The sequence below is a fragment of the Mytilus edulis genome, chromosome 5, assembly GCF_963676685.1.
Source record: "Mytilus edulis chromosome 5, xbMytEdul2.2, whole genome shotgun sequence".
Lineage (NCBI taxonomy): Eukaryota > Metazoa > Mollusca > Bivalvia > Mytilida > Mytilidae > Mytilus > Mytilus edulis.
Genome location: NC_092348.1, coordinates 97,124,611 through 97,144,911, shown reverse-complemented (window position 1 = coordinate 97,144,911; position 20,301 = coordinate 97,124,611). Strand labels below are relative to the sequence as shown.

The following is a 20,301-nucleotide window of genomic DNA, read 5'->3' as shown; positions in this document are numbered from 1 at the left end:
CTCAATTGATGAGTAATTATACACTAATATCAAAGTAAATGTTTCTGAACACTTAAAGTGTGACATTTAGTATATGATAAGTAGTCTTCTATATAAAAAAATTTGTGTGTACCAACATAATTATTGAAATGGTTAAAAAAAAAAAAATTAAAAAAATGTTGCTTTTTGTAGTTTATACCTATTGAGATTGGGGAGAGCAACTGCAGTTTTCATTCTTCTGTAAAGTTATGTTTTTAGAATCTCAACTATCAAAAATAACACCTCAATTGATGAGTAATTACCCACTAAAATGAAAGTTAATGTATTTGAACACTGTCACATTAAGTATATATATGATAAGTAGTCATCAATTAAAAAATAATTTTGCATACCAACATAATTATTGTAGTGGTCATTTTTTTTCATTTTTTTTTTTTTAATATTGCTTTTTGTAGTTTAAAGCTATTTATTCATGAATTTTACAGATATATCAAAATGTGGGATCTGGAAACAAACTTCACACAGCTTATATCAATCATATTTGATTTTATAAGTACATGTATCCCTGTGATGAGAGGTGTAACTGGGAATTTTATCAATGGAAAATTAAAACTGAATAGATTTTTCAGTCCTCACTTTCTTGAGAATACTGTCACAAAAATTTGAGAATGGTCTTAGTCTGCCGTTCAGTTGTACATAATTAAAATTCTAAAATATATTGTAGTAGTTGTTAAATTCAATTGAATTTTAGATAATTAACTCCCAACTTTAATCAAATGTTTTGATTTAGAATGTGCAGATCTCATTGGTCCAAATTGTCTCTATGATGAATTCTTGACTAAGGAAATGAAATAACAATAAACAACAATTAGTTTCATTATTGTCAGCCTTTTTATATGTTCTAGCTGTTCTTTTGCTCATTCTTTGTATGTAGACTATCAAAAGACACCCCCCTAAAATTGAAACAATGGCCGTCTTTTCCCTCAGAGCTCTTCAGCTCTTTGATTAAGACATCATCAGTTAATTAAGTTTTTGCTTGTGTGCATCATTATATTTTTGATAGTTGAGATATATGATAAACTTCTGATGATGTTCTGTTGTCAATCACAATTACTTTCATATTCTATTATCTGTCATTAAGGGCTCACAGTGCTTGGATATTTTTTTTTTGCAGATGCGAAAACAGTATCAGAATTTACTTGTGGCTTTGAAACAGAAAATAATTGTGTGTTTGAAAATGTTGATGATGATGATTTTCAGTGGACTTATAGATCTGTAAGTGGCTCATGTGAATGACTTAAAGGGGCATTAGCTATTAGATAAAAAGAAACAATGATATGATTTATTTTGTTATCAGTTATTACTGAAAGTGATAAATATAGATTCAATCACTGCAACAAGTGTATTATGATATTACTCCACTCCCGACAGTTAAATTTTAATATTTAAAGTGAGAGGCATATATATACTTTCACAGAAGGGATTATATGACTTTCAAATTCATTAATTTTCTTTATTGCAGTGTTATTACCTGACATTACATACCCATTGTAAATTGCAAGGATTGACCTCTGGTGAATCGTTATAACTCGCTGAAGATTTGTGTATTAGATTTGATTTAGATTTTTATACGACCGCAAAAAATCTAATTTTTCGTCGTATATTGCTATCACGTTGGCGTCGTCGTCGTCCGAATACTTTTAGTTTTCGCACTCTAACTTTAGTAAAAAAAAATAGAAATCTTTGAAATTTTGACACAAGGTTTATGACCACAAAGGGAAGGTTGGGATTGATTTTGGGAGTTTTGGTTCCAACATTTTAGGAATTTGGGGCCAAAAAAGGGCCCAAATAAGCATTATTCTTGGTTTTCGTACAATTACTTTAGTATAAGTATATAGAAATCAATGAAATTTAAACACAAGGTTTATGAACACAAAAGGAAGGTTGGGATTGATTTTGGGAGTTTTGGTCCCAACAGTTTAGGCATTTGGGCCAAAAAGGGGCCCAAATAAGCATTATTCTTGGTTTTCGCACCATAACTTTAGTATTAGTAAATAGATATCTATGAAATTTAAACACAAGGTTTATGACCATAAAAGGAAGGTTGGGTTTGATTTTGGGAGTTTTGGTTCCAACATTATAGGAATAAGGGGCCAAAAAGGGCACAAATAAGCATTTTTTTGGTTTTCGCACTATAACTTTAGTTTAAGTAAATTGAAATCTATGAAATTTTGACACAAGGTTTATGACCACAAAAGGAAGGTTGGGATTGATTTTGTGAGTTTTGGTTCCAACATTTTAGGAATTTGGGGCCAAAAAAGGGCCCAAATAAGCATTATTCTTGGTTTTCGTACAATTACTTTAGTATAAGTATATAGAAATCAATGAAATTTAAACACAAGGTTTATGAACACAAAAGGAAGGTTGGGATTGATTTTGGGAGTTTTGGTCCCAACAGTTTAGGCATTTGGGCCAAAATAGGGCCCAAATAAGCATTATTCTTGGTTTTCGCACCATAACTTTAGTATTAGTAAATAGAAATCTATGAAATTTAAACACAAGGTTTATGACCATAAAAGGAAGGTTGGGTTTGATTTTGGGAGGTTTGGTCCCAACAGTTTAGGAATAAGGGGCCCAAAGGGTCCAAAATTGAACTTTGTTTGATTTCATCAACAATTGAATAATTGGGGTTCTTTGATATGCCGAATCTAACTGTGTATGTAGATTCTTAATTTTTGGTCCCGTTTACAAATTGGTCTACATTAAGGTCCAAAGGGTCCAAAATTAAACTTAGTTTGATTTTAACAAAAATTGACTCCTTGGGGTTCTATGATATGCTGAATCTTAAAATGTACTTGGATTTTTTATTATTGGCCCAGTTTTCAAGTTGGTCAACATCGGGGTCCAAAATTAAACTTTGTTTGATTTCATCAAAAATTGAATAATTGGGGTTCTTTGATATGCCAAATCTAACTGTGTATGTAGATTCTTAATTTTTGATCCCGTTTTCAAATTGGTCTACTTTAAAGTCCAAAGGGTCCAAAATTAAACTAAGTTTGATTTTAACAAAAATTGAATTCTTGGGCTTTTTTGATATGCTGAATCTAAACATATACTTAGATTTTTGATTATGGGCCGAATTTTCAAGTTGGTTCAAATCAGGATCCAAAATTATTATATTAAGTATTGTGCAATAGCAAGAAATTTTCAATTGCACAGTTCAGCAATAGCAAGAAATCTTCAATTGCACAGTATTGTGCAATAGCATGCAATTTTCAATTGCACAGTATTGCGCAATAGCAAGAAATCTTCAGTTGCACAGTATTGTGCAATAGCAAATATTTTCAATTGCACAGTATTGCGCAATAGCAAGGAATATCTAAATGCACAATAGTGTGCAATAGCAAGAAATTTTCAATTGGAGTTATCTTTCTTTGTCCAGAATAGTAGTTGAATCAACTTAAATCATTGTTTTATACAATATACAATGTATATTCACTTTTACTACCAACTGATAAATTAAAACAATCTTTACCATTCAGTGATAACAAGCACTTTATTTTACATTTTAATATTTTATGATGTATTTAAATGAGTAGTTATTGTTGCAAACTCCATTAGAAATTTTAATTGAGATCAGTTTTGGAAAAAGGGAAAGGGGGATGTGAAAAAAAAATGGGGGGGGTAAATTTTTCTCATTTCAGATTTCATAAATAAAAAGAAAATTTCTTCAAACTTTTTTTTGAGAGGATTAATATTCAACAGCATAGTGAATTGCTCAAAGGCAAAAAAATATTTAAGTTCATTAGACCACATTCATTCTGTGTCAGAAACCTATGATGTGTCAACTATTTAATCACAATCCAAATTTAGAGCTGAATCCAGCTTAAATTTTGTGTCCATACTTGCCCCAACTGTTCAGGGTTCAACCTCTGCGGTCGTATATAGCTGCGCCCTGCGGAGCATCTGGTTGATGTTTTAACACCACTTTTAAGCACCACTTTTGGGCCATTTCGTGGCGGCCAGTTTTTATTGGTGGAGGAAGTCAGAGTGCCCAGAGAAAACGAGGCCTCTTTTGTGTATTAGATGATTTACTGATGTTTATTCAAAACTATAATTTAAGAATGAGATAATAGTACTGTAAATTCAGAAATTATTGCAATGGTTTTATTAATGTGAAAAATGTGACAGGGTTATAATCGCAATAATTTAAACTCACATTTTCAAATTTTTTTGTGAAGAGTTGTTTCATTTGCAATTGTGCCACAGTTTTTTTTATAAACAGGATTTTTCTCAATATCGAAAAATTAAAATTGCATTTTAGTCAAATATGATAAAATCGCAATAATAAATGCACGCCATAATTTCTGAATTTACAGTACCTTTTAGTTTTTGTATAGTTTTCACATTTAACTATTTATATCTTTTGTTTTTTATCAAGGGATCAACCCCTAGTGGTGGTACAGGGCCTTCTAGTGCATATGAAGGCACACAGTATGTCTACACTGAGGCCTCATCTCCAAATTTTCAGGGGGACACAGCTGTTTTGTCCACTGTTAATACTTTGCTTGCAGGTAATATTTAACATTAAAACTTGAATACTGTAAAACAAATTATTTTCGCAGATACTTCATTTCAAGTTAAGCTCTTATACTTTTTGGGTTGTGATTAAGTTTTATGATTTTCCAATTTTTTGAGGTAGATCAATAAGGAACAATCATTTGTTTAACTTTGTTGCAACAATTTATATTGGCATTGTTTCCTACTGATGAAAGTCGTGATAATAAATTGATCAAGAAAATAAGTTGGTTTACCGTAAAAAAAAATTATGAGCACGGCTCATATCAGTCTAAAAACTGTAACAGTATTGATAAAACTTTTGACACTGACAAAAAATATCCAAAATATTTGTCAACACGATTTAATAACAACATTTTCGTATAATAACATCTTATATCAGTACTGTTGTGCAAATTTTTTGATATAAAAATGTGGTACGATTGCCAATGAGACAACTCTTCACAAGAGACCAAATGACAAAACAAATAACAGCTATAGATGATTACTGTTACTGTTACTGGTATGTTCCTCCTATCTAAGGAGCACTCCCGAAGGATAAGAATAAGAATATGAATATTTACATGTATATGAATATTTACAGTGACCTGTTAGTAGCACCATTACCCATATAAAGTCACCACTCTGTACACAAGTTCTAATGTCCTGATTACTATATAACGACACATTCTCAATATATACAATGTCCTTTGATACTTGTTATTCTTTCAAAATATCCTTCAAGCCTTGGTCTGATTTAATAAAGTACGTTTTATATGAAGACTGTAACATAATGTTCTTGTAATAGCTTCAATATCTTTACAGTTTGATTTCTTCAGTTTGAATAGTTCTTTAAACTTTGTTGCTGATGGATTAAGAATAAATAGTACAAGCAATTCTTGTTCCTCTGTCAAATGTTCCAACTGGTGTGTTATTCTTCAAGTAGGATTTAAGAACTGACAAATGTTTATCTCTCTCCATCTTTAATGAAGTACACGTTATCAGGAAGTGATGTGTATCTTCACGGCTAGTTTTACATAGCACTTGTCACTTTCTCGACCTCTTGTGAATTTTTCTCTGTCTGATTGTAATGTGTAAGTTCTTGTGATTAACCTTGCTTTAATTTCGGCCTTTTTCACTTCGATAGTTGTATTTGGTACTAGCTCCCAGATTTGATGTGGCTTTCCAATGGGCTGTTGATTTATATCTAGATATTGCATAGTGGTTTTATTTTCTTTCTCTACTAACCACTGTTTTTCCCAATGCATGTTTATTGACTTTTTTACAGTCCTTTTCCAAATCTCTTTTGTTGGTTTACTGTTCATTTTTTCTTGTGCTTTTGGTAGACCATATTTATCCAAAATTTCTTTTAATCTATTTATAAAGTTGTTACTATTTGGTGGTACATATGAGGCGGTGTTTGCTGTTCTGTTTGGCAATCCCTGAATTTGTCTACAGACCTGTTGTTGAAGTCTTTCAAGCTTTAGAATGTCAGATTTTGTATAATTCATGATCTCTATACCATACAAGCATCTTGGAATTGCATATGTTTGCCATACTTTAAGTGCTACCATAGGTGACATTCCTTTTCGTTCGTGGAGGCCTGGACCTAACATTGCGTATACAGTTTTCCTTGCGGTTTTCAACCTATCCTCGATATTCAGCTTATTTTTGGAGTCTCTAACTAGTCCTAGATGTTTTGTTTCTGACTTTTGATCTATAATATCATTTCCAAGTTGAACAGAGAAGTTTTCACATTTTATTGTTAATGGCACTAAATTAGACTTATTTGGATTTATTGTCACAAGGTCTCTCTTTGTGCTATCATGTACAATATCTAATAGTGCTTGAATCTCATGTTTATTACTAGCTAGCAGCGCTATGTCGTCTGCGCAAGTTGGTGCTACGACGCTTATGTTGCCTATTTTTGCTCCTATATCAGCCCGATCCAAAGCATCTAATATGTTGTTGTTGTATCTTTTGTAGAGTATCGTGGAAAGTTTTGCTCCTTGTCTTACCCCTTGTCTCTGAATAAATTGATCTGACAAAGTATTATCCCATTTCACTTTAACTGCAACATTTTTGTACATATTTCTAAGTAAAATCCAAATGTTGCCAGTTATGCCGTCATGGTACAGTTTATTGAAGAGAATCTCATGGTCTAATTTGTCAAATGCTTTCTGAGCATCTAATGTCAGGAGAACAAGTTGTACAAGTATTTCTTTGTAAAAATCTGCACTTTGGGTTACAATGAAGGCTGCATTGAGCGACGATGATTTTTCAGTAAATCCACGCTGAAGTTTACTTTGTTGTGGTAGAAGCTTGGGTTCTATTCTGTCCTTAAGTATACTTTCGATCAATGTGGAGAAGCAGTTAGTCACTGTTATGCCTCTGTAGTTTTCAGGATATATCTTATCTTTTCCACTCTTCAGTACAGGCGTAACGACCCCTTCTTTCACTTTTGAAGGTACATCCTTTTCTTTGAATATAAGGTTAATAATGTTAATGATATATTGTAGAAGCTCAGTTGGCATATTCTTAAAGTGTTCAGCTGAGATTCCATCTGCACCTGGACTCTTTCCAGTTTTCAGCTTTTGGATAGATAATGTAACTTCCTCTTCGTTAGCCTGTTTTATCTCTTCATTCCTATTGGTTTCTATTTGTTCAATAATCTCATTTTGCATAGTGGCGAGAATAAGCCTCTCGGTGTTGTATTTTGATTCGTTGTCAGTTTTGTGGCTTCTGTACAGATCTTCAAAGTAGTTTTTCCAACCTTCAAGTATGTCTTCAGGTTCTGCCTGTTCTTTTGCATTAACAATCATAACGTCTGTATTCACTTTCTTGACACCCCTTTGATTTTGTATGAGCTGATGAAATAGCTTGTTGTCGTTTTGGGAAGCCATCATAATCTGCTCTATGAAGGTGTTTTTCCTAGATGCATTAGCCCTTCGTTGTGCACTTTTTAATAGACGCTTGGCTTTGATCATTTCCTGCTTTTTTTCATGGTTTTGTCCATCTTATTTCCATTCATAAAATACATTTTTAGAGTGTTTTGAAGCCTGACTTATTTCTTCATTCCAAATACCATTTCCGATTGCTTTTGAGGTTACTTGTTTCCTGTAATTTGGTATTGAATCTTTTCCTGCCATATGCAATATGTTTGTTAATTTTTCTATTTCTTCAGCTGATGAGCTAAGATTTTGAATGTTAATTTCATCAAGGTTTTTTAGAATAGAGGCCTGATAACTGCTCTTGTCACACCTTTTCCAGTTTGGCCTTTTAATCACTTTTGTTGTTTTTCTCTTTGTTCTTACTACTTCTGCTTGTATAGTTGCATATACGATTGTATGGTCTGAGACATTAAGCGGTTCCATATCTAAGATTTCCACTTTGTAATCTAGCATTCCGAAATTGCTCTTGTGCAGAAAATAGTCTATCTGTGATTTGTACAGACCATTATGATGGTAGAAAGTGTTTTTGTTTGGAAAATTTTCTACTAATAGTAATTGGTTCTCATCTTTAAATTTTCTGAAGGTTGAATCTCTTGCTCCGTTATTCCTAACAAGAGAAGCATTCATATCTCCACATATTAAAATATCATAGTCTTTCTGGTATTTGTCTATTATTTCGTCAAGTTGACATAAGTTGTCTTTATATTGTTCATCTCTATTTTTGTTCTCTGACGGCATATAGTTATTGATTATACATAAGGGTCTCTCTTTAATATTAAAAAGTAAAACTGTTGTCTTTTCATTTCCATCTGGCATAAATTTAATAGCATGATCCAGATCATTTCTCCAAAACACTGCGACTCCACCATAACCTCTATTTTTGATAAAAATTTCCGTGTCTGCCTCTACGTTATGAAAAGATGAGAAATCATTTAATTTATCCTTTTCGAAAGTATATAGCCAGTGCTCCTGTATGCATAAAATGTCACATCTTTTTAACACTTGATTCATGTAAAGCTGATTTGAGATTGCATTTTGTACGTTAAGTGTTCCTATAACGATCTCCTTTTCGTCCCTTTGTTTGTGGAGGTTCTGCCGTGTTCTAAAAAATGCTCCCTGTTATTTTGACTGTTTCCTGCATTTGATTTATTTTTTCAGGAGATTCCTTTCTCTCTACATGTTTACTTTGAGTTGTGTTATTGTCTATCCTAGCTGAGGGTGTTTGCCTGGTTTCGCTGTGTAATTCACTAGTTGGTGCTCTGAGTTTGCTATTTTTGTTAGCTTTTTCTCTAGGAACCTTCTGGTTGATCTCATTAGACAACCTATTGTGGTCAGCACTTTTATTTTGTTGATTGTTCTTGTATGGTTGAAGTACTTTGTCATTAGTGCTATTTCTTGCTATTTGAGTGGGGTGCCCTAATTGGTTTACATGATGGTTACCCTTTGCTAGGGATGCAGGATTTTGTACCTGTTGTCTGGTATAGTAGGCATATTGTTGTTCGTTGTTCTTCTCATGCATTAGTCGGTTTATATTTTGTTGGGGTAACACAGGTGTGATGGTCTGATGTGTTGTTATAGGAGCCGCCGGTCTGATGAATCCAGGCTGTACGTATGGAGGAGGCCTTATGATTTGGTTATACAATGTTTGTGGTAGTATGTTGGAATATCCTGGTGTCCTCAGATTTTGATAATAGCCATGCATATTTTGCATAGTAGGTGGTACATTTACATAGTTCAGTGTTTGTTGTACTGGAGGTGCCCAGGGGGCATTTATATAGTTCGGTGATTGTTGAACTGGAGGATATTGTCCATATCCTTGAGAAAGTGTATTAATTTTTGTTTTAAGTTCATTTATCTCTATAAGGTGTTTCATGTTGAGCTCGTTAACGTGAAGTCTATGATGGATCTCTATGTCCATGACATTTAATTTATTAGAGACTGTATCTTCCAGCTTTTGCATTCTATAGTTCATGCTATGCATTTGCTCGTCATTGTGTGGTTGAATCAGATTTGTCCTTTCCTCAGCTGTGGAGATGCACCTTTTCTTATGGAGTATATTTATAGTATTTGAAAAGTCTTTATTTTGTTCTTCAAGTATAATTATTCTTGCCTTAAATGCTGCAATCTGTTCGTCTTGTTGATTGGTATCCTTTTTCTTTGCCTTTTTTGCTCTTACTTTCTGGGAAGCTTGTGCGTTTGGACTTTGTTGTAGGTCTACCACAATTCTAGGTTCTTGTACTGTTGGTGTGTGCTGCACGAGAACAGTTTTAACAATTGTTTCATCACTTTTCTTGCTATTTGCTTTTGGTGTTTCAATAATAGTTGATTTTGCAAATGTTTCATCATTCAATATGCTAATATCTTTCAGATGCTCATGAGTTGTCTTTAAGTCATTTACGCATGCATGATCTTCGTCATCTTGTTCTTGTATATTATCTGAACTCACAAGATTTGTTTCTATGTTGGTATCCTCCTCATAATTGTCAATTGAGAGATCTAGTGGTGTATATGTTCCTTCTCTGTCCATATCCATTTCAGGTATAAACATACTATTTTCTTTGCAATCCAGATCCAGATTGTCACATAATACACATTTGTATACCATGTTTTCGTTGCTTGTTTGTTTCAGAAATTGCTTGTTTGATAAGTATGAACATTCTTTATGAATCCACATGTTACATGTACTACATTCTATGGAGTCACCATCGACCACATTCTTTTCACAAATAGGACAGAGAATATGCGATGTATTTGCATTGATAATGTTGTTTGATGATTTATCATATATGGCTACAGCGCAACCATCTGTTGTCTGAGGAGTATTGATTCCCTTTCGGCTCTCTTTTTTGGTCTTCTTATTTGGACTCATTGTCATATTGGGCGTTTCATTGTTACTGCGGATTTCTACTTTAGTTCTACATGTATCTATGTTCTCAATGACAGACTCGCATAACTCCATAATTTTTGAGTTCATTTCATCTACCCCATCCATTTTGATTGTTTTGATAATTTGTGGGAGATCATGTTCTATAAATGCTTGGTAGGATCGACCATTAATGTCCATCTTGCTTGTGGTGTTGAACATGTTAATTCTATATTGCTGTCGTCTGTCTCCACTGTTTTTACATTTTACAGACAGAGATTCTTCAACAATAGCTTTTCTCAGAGCTTTACTATCTGTAGCGCTAGTTTTATCTGTCCTAGTATATGATTTTGTTGTACTATTATCATAATATTCATATATTGCTAGTTTGTATATTTCATAAGCAGCTGGACTATACGTCATAACAAGTGTGCCTCGTTTTAATTGAATTTCGACGTTAAAGTGTCTTTTAGTTGCTTCCACTTTTTTAAACAATGCTTTTCTTTCATTTAATCTATAGTTCATATTCATTTCAGACTTACTTGGTGTATAAACCTCTCTTGGAGTGACTCTCCTAGCTGGTTTCGTCAGGACGATGGAGGCCGCCATTTTTATTTTTAACACTTCCGGTGGTAAAAATTTAAAAATTTCTTTAAAATAGATTTCGTTTAAAATAGCTTTTGGATAAAATTATCACAATATGCGTTAAAAAGAGCTTGTAAAAGTTTCAAAGATTCATAAAAGCTGGCATATATTACACTGGGTGACTATATACATGTGCGAGGTAAAACTGTCCATGCGTGGTGTCCATAAAATACGTTAAAATTCTTTGGCAAGGTTGTACACAAGTCACTGTGGACCACTGGCTGGATAAAACAATGTTCGGAATGAGTATGTGGTGCTACTATACAGTTTTTATGACGTGAATGTGAATTAAAACACGTAAAAAGTAAAATTTTGTGGGAGTGCTCTTACTATACAACTACTCAAATCGCCATCTTGTAATGCAATTTGGATGCAACAATTTTTTTTATTGGCTAAAAGTTGCAGTCAAATCCACAGTTGACTAGGCGTAACTAAGGAGAGACCCGCTATTTTGAATTGATTAATCAACAAATGTTCGATTACTACTATATAATCGAAAATAAAACAACTCCTACCTCAAATTCGCCGTTTTAGTGTAATTTTATTCGAATTTGAAACGTACAGGTAACATAATAACCTCCAGTTTGTAAGTTTTCATTTGTATGACGTCACGTTTAGCCATAAAGTCTTTGTGCCAAAATCATTTATAAAGTTTCGTGGTTTTTTTTTTTTATTTGACAAATTTAGACATTTTTTCAAGTTTTATCGTATTTTTTTCTTTTTGTAATGCATTAGAATCGGAATAACAGTACTGTAGTTGAAGAGTTGCCGCCGTCAATTTTGATTTGACGGTCGCAAATCTCCGTTTCACTGTCTCCGCTACGCGTCGCCAGTTAAACTGCATTTGCGACCGTCAAATCTACAATTGACGGTGGCAACTCTTCAACTACAATACTGTTATTCCTTAACTGTACGACTTTCAACAATGAGCAAAGCCTATACCTCATAGCTGTAAAAGGCCAAAACTGACTATGTAAAACAATTCAAAACAAGAAAACTAATGGCCTAATTTATGAACAAAAACCTGAACTACAGGTCAAACTTGTACAGTCAATGTCAGATCTGATTAACTTCATGTCAGACTTGAACAGTCAACGGCAGATCTGATGAACTACAGCTCAGACTTGTACAGGCAATGTTAGATCTGATGAACTACAGGTCAGACTTGAACAGTCAATGTCAGATCTGATGAACTACAAGTCAGACTTGTACAGTCAACATCAGAGCTGATGAACTACAGCTCAGACTTGTACAGTCAACGTCAGATCTGATGAACTACATGTCAGACTTGTACAGTCAACGTCAGATCTGATGAACTACAGGTCAGACTTGTGCAGTCAAAGTCAGATCTAATGAACTACAGGTCAGACTTGTATATTCAAAGTCAGATCTGACGAACTACAGGTCATTTTAAGCTTTTGTAGAGAGTTAAAAGAGACCTCACAGTTTATACAAAAAAAACACAAGAAAATGTTTAACATGCAATTGGCAAGATATAACTTTAAATACTTTCAACTCATTGCCTAAAATTGACACAATTTTATTACATTTACTACAGGTACAAGTAGCTATTGCTTGCATTTTACCACCACATGTATGGTTCTCCTGGTACCTTTAACACAATATTATATTTACTACAGGTACAAGTAGCTACTGCTTGCATTTTTACCACCATATGTATGGTTCTCCTGGTACCTTTAACACAATATTATATTAACATCAGGTACAAATAGCTATGTCTTGCAATTTTACCACCATATGTATGGTTCTCCTGGTACCTCTAACACGAATATTATATTTACTGCAGGTACAAGTAGCTATTGCTTGCAGTTTTACCATACCACCATATGTATGGTTCTCCTGGTACCTTTAACACGAATATTATATTTACTGCAGGTATAAGTAGCTATTGCTTGCAGTTTTACCACCATATGTATGGTACTCCTGGTACCTTTAACACAATATTATATTTACTGCAGGTACAAGTAGCTATTGCTTGCAGTTTTACCTCCATATGTATGGTATTCCTGGTACTATGGAGGTCAAGTTTGGTAACCGTGGTTCTTCTTTTTCTTCTGTGTGGTCCCAGTCTAATGACCAAGGAAATCAATGGGTCTTCCATCAAGTGGAATTACCTCCCAGCTTCACAGATCCAGTGGTATAACTTTTTTTATTGTACTTATGTAAAATGACATTTTTTGGGAAAGTTTAACAATAGCATTCTTTTGGAGCAAGTGAGCAAGGATTTTTTTTTTTTAGTATTTCCCTCTTGTATTAAGCTTAAAAACTGGCAAGATCAATAATTTGATTGAAGCACAAAAAAATAACAGAACATTTCATATAACAAAATTTAGTAATTATTGTGCAGTTTTTACATATTATGAAAATAATGCAACTGAATGATTATTGCAAAAATAAATGATATACGCATTACATATATATATATCTTTACAAAGATTTTCCTGAACTAACAATAATCTATTTTGCATTTTAGTTCATTTAAAAAAATACAAAATCACAAATAAATTAATTGTCTCATTGGCAATCATACCACATCTTCTTTTTTATATAACACAATAGTTTCTGAATTTACAAGAATGAATCTTAGAAACTGAACGCTGTGATAGTGAAAAGTAAAATCACAAAAATACTGAACTTGGAGGAAAATCAATTCGGAAAGTCTATAATCACATGGCAAAATCAAATAAAAAAATGCATCAAAAACGAATGGACAAGAACTGTCATATTCCTGACTTGGTACAGGCAATGTCAAATATAGAAAATGGTGGATTAAACCTGGTTTTATAGCGCTAACCCTCTCACTTTGATGACAGTCTCATCAAATTCCGTTATATTTACATAGATGCGTTAAAGGATTGATATATCTAGAAAAAAGATTTCCAATTTTGGTGAAGACATCAAAGACGAGAAAAAAAAATTATTAGAATAAAAAAAGTTAACAAAATGGCTAACAGAGAGTTATAAGAATTAAGCATAACGAATTGCACCAGAAAAGGAGAGAAGAGACAATTCTGATAAAAGATCTTTTTTATACGACTGCAAAAATTTTAATTTTTCGTCGTATAATGCTATCACGTTGGCGTCGTCGTCGTTCTCGTCATCGTCGTCCGAATACTTTTAGTTTTCGCACTCTAACTTTAGTAAAAGTGAATAGAAATCTATGAAATTTTAACACAAGGTTTATGACCACAAAAGGAAGGTTGGGATTGATTTTGGGAGTTTTGGTCCCAACATTTTAGAAATTAGGGACCAAAAACGGCCCAAATAAGCATTTTCTTGGTTTTCGCACTATAACTTTAGTTTAAGTAAATAGAAATCTGTGAAATTTTGACACAAGGTTTATGACCACAAAAGGAAGGTTGGGATTGATTTTGGGATTTTTGGTTCCAACAGTTTAAGATAAGGGGCCAAAAAAGGGCCAAAATAAGCATTATTCTTGGTTTTCGCACAATAACTTTAGTATAAGTAAATAGAAATCTATGAAATTAAAATACAAGGTTTATGACCATAAAAGGAATGTTGGGTTTGATTTTGTGAGTTTTGGTCCCAACAGTTTAGGAATAAGGGGCCCAAAGGGTCCAAAATTGAACTTTGTTTGATTTCATAAAAAATTGAATAATTGGGGTTCTTTGATATGCCGAATCTAACTGTGTATATGTAGATTCTTAATTTTTGGTCCTGTTTTTAAATTGGTCTACATTAAGGTCCAAAGGGTCCAAAATTAAACTTAGTTTGATTTTAACAAAAATTGACTCCTTGGGGTTCTTTGATATGCTGAATCTAAAAATGTACTCAGATTTTTTATTATTGGCCCAGTTTTCAAGTTGGTCCAAATCGGCGTCCAAAATTAAACTTTGTTTGATTTCATCAAAAATTGAATAATTGGGGTTCTTTGATATGCCAAATCTAACTGTGTATGTAGATTCTTAATTTTTGGTCCCGTTTTCAAATTGGTCTACATTCAAGTTCAAAGTGTCCAAAATAAACTAAGTTTGATTTTAACAAAAATTGAATTCTTGGGCTTTTTTGATATGCTGAATCTAAACATATACTTAGATTTTTGATTATGGGCCCAGTTTTCAAGTTGGTTCAAATCAGGATCCAAAATTATTATATTAAGTATTGTGCAATAGCAAGAAATTTTCAATTGCACAGTATTCAGCAATAGCAAGAAATCTTCAATTGCACAGTATTGTGCAATAGCAAGAAATTTTCAATTGCACAGTATTTTGCAATAGCAAGAAATCTTCAATTGCACAGTATTGTGCAATAGCAAATATTTTCAATTGCACAGTATTGCGCAATAGCAAGAAATATCTAATTGCAATTTCAATTGGAGTTATCTTTCTTTGTCCAGAATAGTAGTTGAATCAACTTAAAGCATTGTTTTATACAATATATATAATTGATATTTCAATTGGAGTTATCTTTCTTTGTCCATCTTGTCTTTACCATTCAGTGATAACAAGCACTTTATTTTACATTTTAATATTTTATGATGTATTTAAATGAGTAGTTATTGTTGCAAACTCCATTAGAAATTTGAATTGAGATCAGTTTTGGAAAAAGGGAAAAGGGGATGTGAAAAAAATGGGTGGGGGCGGGGGGTGGTTAAATTTTTCTCATTTCAGATTTCATAAATAAAAAGAAAATTTCTTCAAACATTTTTTTGAGAGCATTAATATTCAACAGCATAGGGAATTGCTCAAAGGCAAACAAGTATTTTAATAAAATTGAGAATGGAAATGGGGAATGTGCCAAAGAGACAACAACCCGACCACAGAAAAAAACAACAGCAGAAGGTCACCAACAGGTCTTCAATGTAGCGAGAAATTCCCGCACCCGGAGGCGTCCTTCAACTGGCCCCTAAACAAATATATACTAGTTCAGTGATAATGAACGCCACACTAATTTCCAAATTGTGCACAAGAAACTAAAATTAAAATAATACAAGACTAACAAAGGCCAGAGGCTCCTGACTTGGGACGGGCGCAAAAATGCGGCGGGGTTAAACATGTTTGGGAGATCTCAACCCTCCCCGTATACCTCTAGCCAATGTAGAAAAGTAAACGCATAACAATACGCACATTAAAATTCAGTTCAAGAGAAGTCCGAGTCTGATGTCAGAAGATGTAACCAAAGAAAATAAACAAAATGACAATAATACATAAATAACAACAGACTACTAGCAGTTAACTGACATGCCAGCTCCAGACTTCAATTAAACTGACTGAAAGATTATGATTTCATCATATGAACATCAGGCACAATCCTTCCCGTTAGGGGTTTAGTATCATACCATCATAACATATATGAGAAGAACATAACCCGTGTCATGCCAACAACTGGTTTTTGAATAAATGTGTTTAGTTCCGATACAAAGACCCTATAAGTGAATCAATATTAACGCCAAAATATGCAATCTTAAATGACCTGACAACAGTCTCGTAACTATATCCCTTCTTAATAAGTCTATTCAAAGGTTTTGTTAGTTTTTGAGGTGAATACTGACACCTTTGTGCTTTATAAAGAATATTTCCATAAAAAATTGGATGTGAAATACCTGAACGTATAAGAAGTCTGCATGTTGAGCTATATTTACGAATGATGTCCTTATACAGATGATAAAATTTAGTAAATGTTTTGACTAGTTTGTGATATCGAAAACCCTGGTGTAATAATTTTTCAGTAATACATAAATTTCTCTCGTTAAAATCTAAAACATTGTTACATACACGAGCGAATCGTACAAGTTGAGATATATGTTCATTAGACCACATTCATTCTGTGTCAGAAACCTATGCCGTGTCAACTATTTAATCACAATTCAAATTTAGAGCTGAATCCAGCTTGAATGTTGTGTCCATACTTGCCCCAACGGTTCAGGGTTCAACCTCTGCGGTCGTATAAAGCTGCGCCCTGCGTAGCATCTGGTTGAATATATGAACCTTGAAATGACATTCAGCAATTTCTATTTTTAGATTTTCTTTGAGGCAACCCGAGGGTCATCATATAAAGGGGATGTAGCCCTTGATTTAGTTAAACTTAGCTTGGGACAATGTAAGTAGCAAGTTGATATAGCCCTTGATTTAGTTAAACTTAGTTTGGGACAATGTAAGTATCAAGCTAATATAGACAACTATGATATTTAAAGAGAAACATGTTATCTTCGTTATGCCTTGTATGATTTAGATTATAATAGATTCAAGGGTTATATTCTTTGACAAATGTGAAGCAAACAGCATTTCGTCAATTGGATTGTTGAATAATTTTCACGATCAGTAGTAGCATCTGCTTAAATTTTGGAAATGCACACGTTATAAACTATAGAAGTCTCCTATTAAAAGAAAAATGAGAGTTAAGGTGTATTGTAGGAAAAAACCAATGAAGTCAGAACATCTGACAAAAATTCTTGCCCAAGTACATTCGTAAGCACTTTGATATTTGAAATTTTTTTATCAAACAGTACGTCAGCATTTTGATATTTTAACAAATTTTATCAAACAGTATGACAGGACTTTGAAATTTGAACCATTTTTTATCTAACAGTAGGGCAGCACTTTGATATATGAACAATTTTTATCTAACAATATGACAGCACTTTGATATTTGAACAATTTTTATCTAACAGTAGGACAGCACTTTGATATTTTAACAATTTTTATCTAACAGTAGGACAGTACTTTGATATTTGAACAATTTTTATCTAACTGTAGGACAGCACTTTGATATTTGAACAATTTCTTTCAAACAGTACGTCAGCACTTTGATTATTTCAGGTGCCTCTGGACCGTCTGGCCGTGCTACAAACCCTTGTAACAATGGTGGTAGCTGTAATGAGGATGGCAGTGCTGCTGGTTATTATTGTAATTGTATGACAGGCTGGTCAGGAGATAACTGTGATGTTCAAGGTTAGTATTCATAATCAAAATTAGGGGGTGGGTCCTTCTAACATGTCCCCTCCCTTTTACATTCTGTTTGTATGTGCCTGATTTGTTTTTCGTTCCTTTTTTTTGTACAATAATTAGGCTGTTAGTTTTCTGGTTTTAATCATCTTAAATTTGTGATTTTGGGGCCTCTTATAGCTAACTATGTGGTAATGGCTTTCCTCATGGTTAAAAGGTGTGACTTATAGCTGTTAGTGTCTGTCATTTGGTCTCTTGTGGAGAGTTGTATCATTGACAACCACACCACAATGAACTCATCATAGATACCAGGATTATAGTATTTGTGCATATGACTGCCATTTTTTCCTTTAAAAATGTCCTGTACCAAGTCAGGAATATGGCCATTGTTATATTATAGTTCGTTTCTGTGTGTGTTACAATTTAACGTTGCGTCGTTTGTTTTCTCTTATTTTGAGTGTAAATTGACATTGCGATATACGTGTCACGGTACTTGTCTATCCCAAATTCATGTATTTGGTTTTGATGTTATATTTGTTATTCTCGTGGGATTTTGTCTTATGCTTGGTCCGTTTCTGTGTGTGTTAGTTACATTGTAGTGTTGTGTCGTTGTTCTCCTCTTATATTTATGCGTTTCCCTCAGTTTTAGTTTGTTACCCCGATTTTGTTTTTTGTCCATGGATTTATGAGTTTGAACAGCGGTATACTACTGTTGCCTTTATTTTCCTCTACAAAAAATTCATCAGTGACGATCAAATCAAAAAGTTAAAAAGGCCAAATAAAGTACAACATTGGAAAATCATTGAGGACTAACATTTGGATTGTACAAACCTCAATCATAGCTTTGTTATTTACTTTATAAGGGATCATTAATGGTAGAAGTTTTGATTTTGTACGATTTTGCCCTGAAAATTTCCAACAACATGGCAGCATGTAATACGTTTTCATTCTCTTCAGTATTTTTTATTTAACATCATAAAGGAGCATATAGTTATCAAAGGTACCAGGATTATTTATCTATTATTAATTATTTATAAAGCCAAACACGTACAAAGTTGAAGAGCACTGAGGATCCAAAATTCCAAAAAGTTGTACCAAATACGGCTAAGGTAATCTATGCCTGGGATACATCTACCAACAAGTATGAATATGAGGAGGATATGATTATCTGTAAATACCCAAAAGTATGAAGATAAATAAAACAAACAAGCACTTGTTAAAAAACAAAGAAATGCTAATAGATATTCAGTTTTCATTTTCTTATTACCAGTGGCGTAAACAATTGAATAGTTATACATTTTGTTAGCTATTTCAGGTGAATACCCACACTAGGCATAGTCTGTAACTGTTTGAGAATTGAGTTATTAACAGAAAATACAAAGCAGACCATTTATTTCTTAGTTATGTATTTAAATGTTTCAAAACCAAAGTCTTTCAAATCATTTGTCTATTGGTCATTAGGATGCTGTTCCAACAAATATTTCCTTCCCACTTGTTTTGGGTAAAGAAGTTCTGTATATTTTTGGGGAGTATGATAACTCGACAATTCTTTAAAAAGATGTTAATATTGTGTTTTACAGATGTATCGAGTTATTCCTACAGCTGTGGATTTGAGACAGATGGTGCACCATGTATTTTCAAGGATACAACTAATGATGAATTTGATTGGACACGACGTACTGTAAGCTCTTATTAATTCTACAAAAAAGCTTTAATTATCATTGATACTGTTATCTGACGTTCTAGTATTTCCTTGAAGAAATTATGTAAATGATAGGGAAATGTGCTTTTTAAAAACTAAAGTTAAAATTTTGAATCTAAGGCAGATTTAAGTAAGCTTATGTTGAAGATTTAGACTAAGAAAGATGCCCTGTCATAATAATATAACAGTTTATCAAAGTAAAGTTCAATATTGTTATATGATGGCCAACTGGTTACTATGGTCACATAATTGCCTTTTGTTACTAAACCTTAAGGGATTAAAATCGTTATTGTGATATGATGGCCAACTGGTTACTGTGGTCCATAATTGCCTTTTGTTACTAAACCTTATTAAAGGGATTAAAATCGTGATAAGACATAAAATGGTTTTCTGGCTCAATTATTTTTGGAAAATGCTGCTTTCAGCGGCATGTTTCTGATACTATTGACCTGAACTTCCATTACATTTCTCTGCCTACCGCGCTTGGTTTCGTATTTACTATTTTACAAACAAACTGATATCTGCTTGTATTATCATTATTGTGTGTGTAGTAATCAACCGGGAACCAGCTTACATACTTTATTTACAGAATAAAACATTTTGACCTGTTCATATGTTTATTGTTACCACAATGATATTTTGAGCTTTCCCTTTGTTATATTTTTCACATTTATTCAA

At 33.2% G+C, this 20,301-nt stretch overlaps 1 protein-coding gene across 10 annotated transcripts in view; it reads left to right on the top strand.

The window, feature by feature from the left end:
* Positions 1–20,301, top strand: part of LOC139524914 (MAM and LDL-receptor class A domain-containing protein 1-like) — a 228,158-nt gene that overhangs the window by 177,463 nt on the left and 30,394 nt on the right. For all 10 annotated transcript variants that reach the window (XM_071320091.1, XM_071320086.1, XM_071320088.1 and 7 more), the window contains 6 exons: positions 1,154–1,254; positions 4,421–4,553; positions 12,975–13,153; positions 16,998–17,076; positions 17,796–17,927; positions 19,502–19,602. In XM_071320091.1, coding sequence (XP_071176192.1) covers positions 1,154–1,254; positions 4,421–4,553; positions 12,975–13,153; positions 16,998–17,076; positions 17,796–17,927; positions 19,502–19,602 — 725 coding nt within the window. The remainder of the gene's footprint in view (positions 1–1,153; positions 1,255–4,420; positions 4,554–12,974; positions 13,154–16,997; positions 17,077–17,795; positions 17,928–19,501; positions 19,603–20,301) is intronic.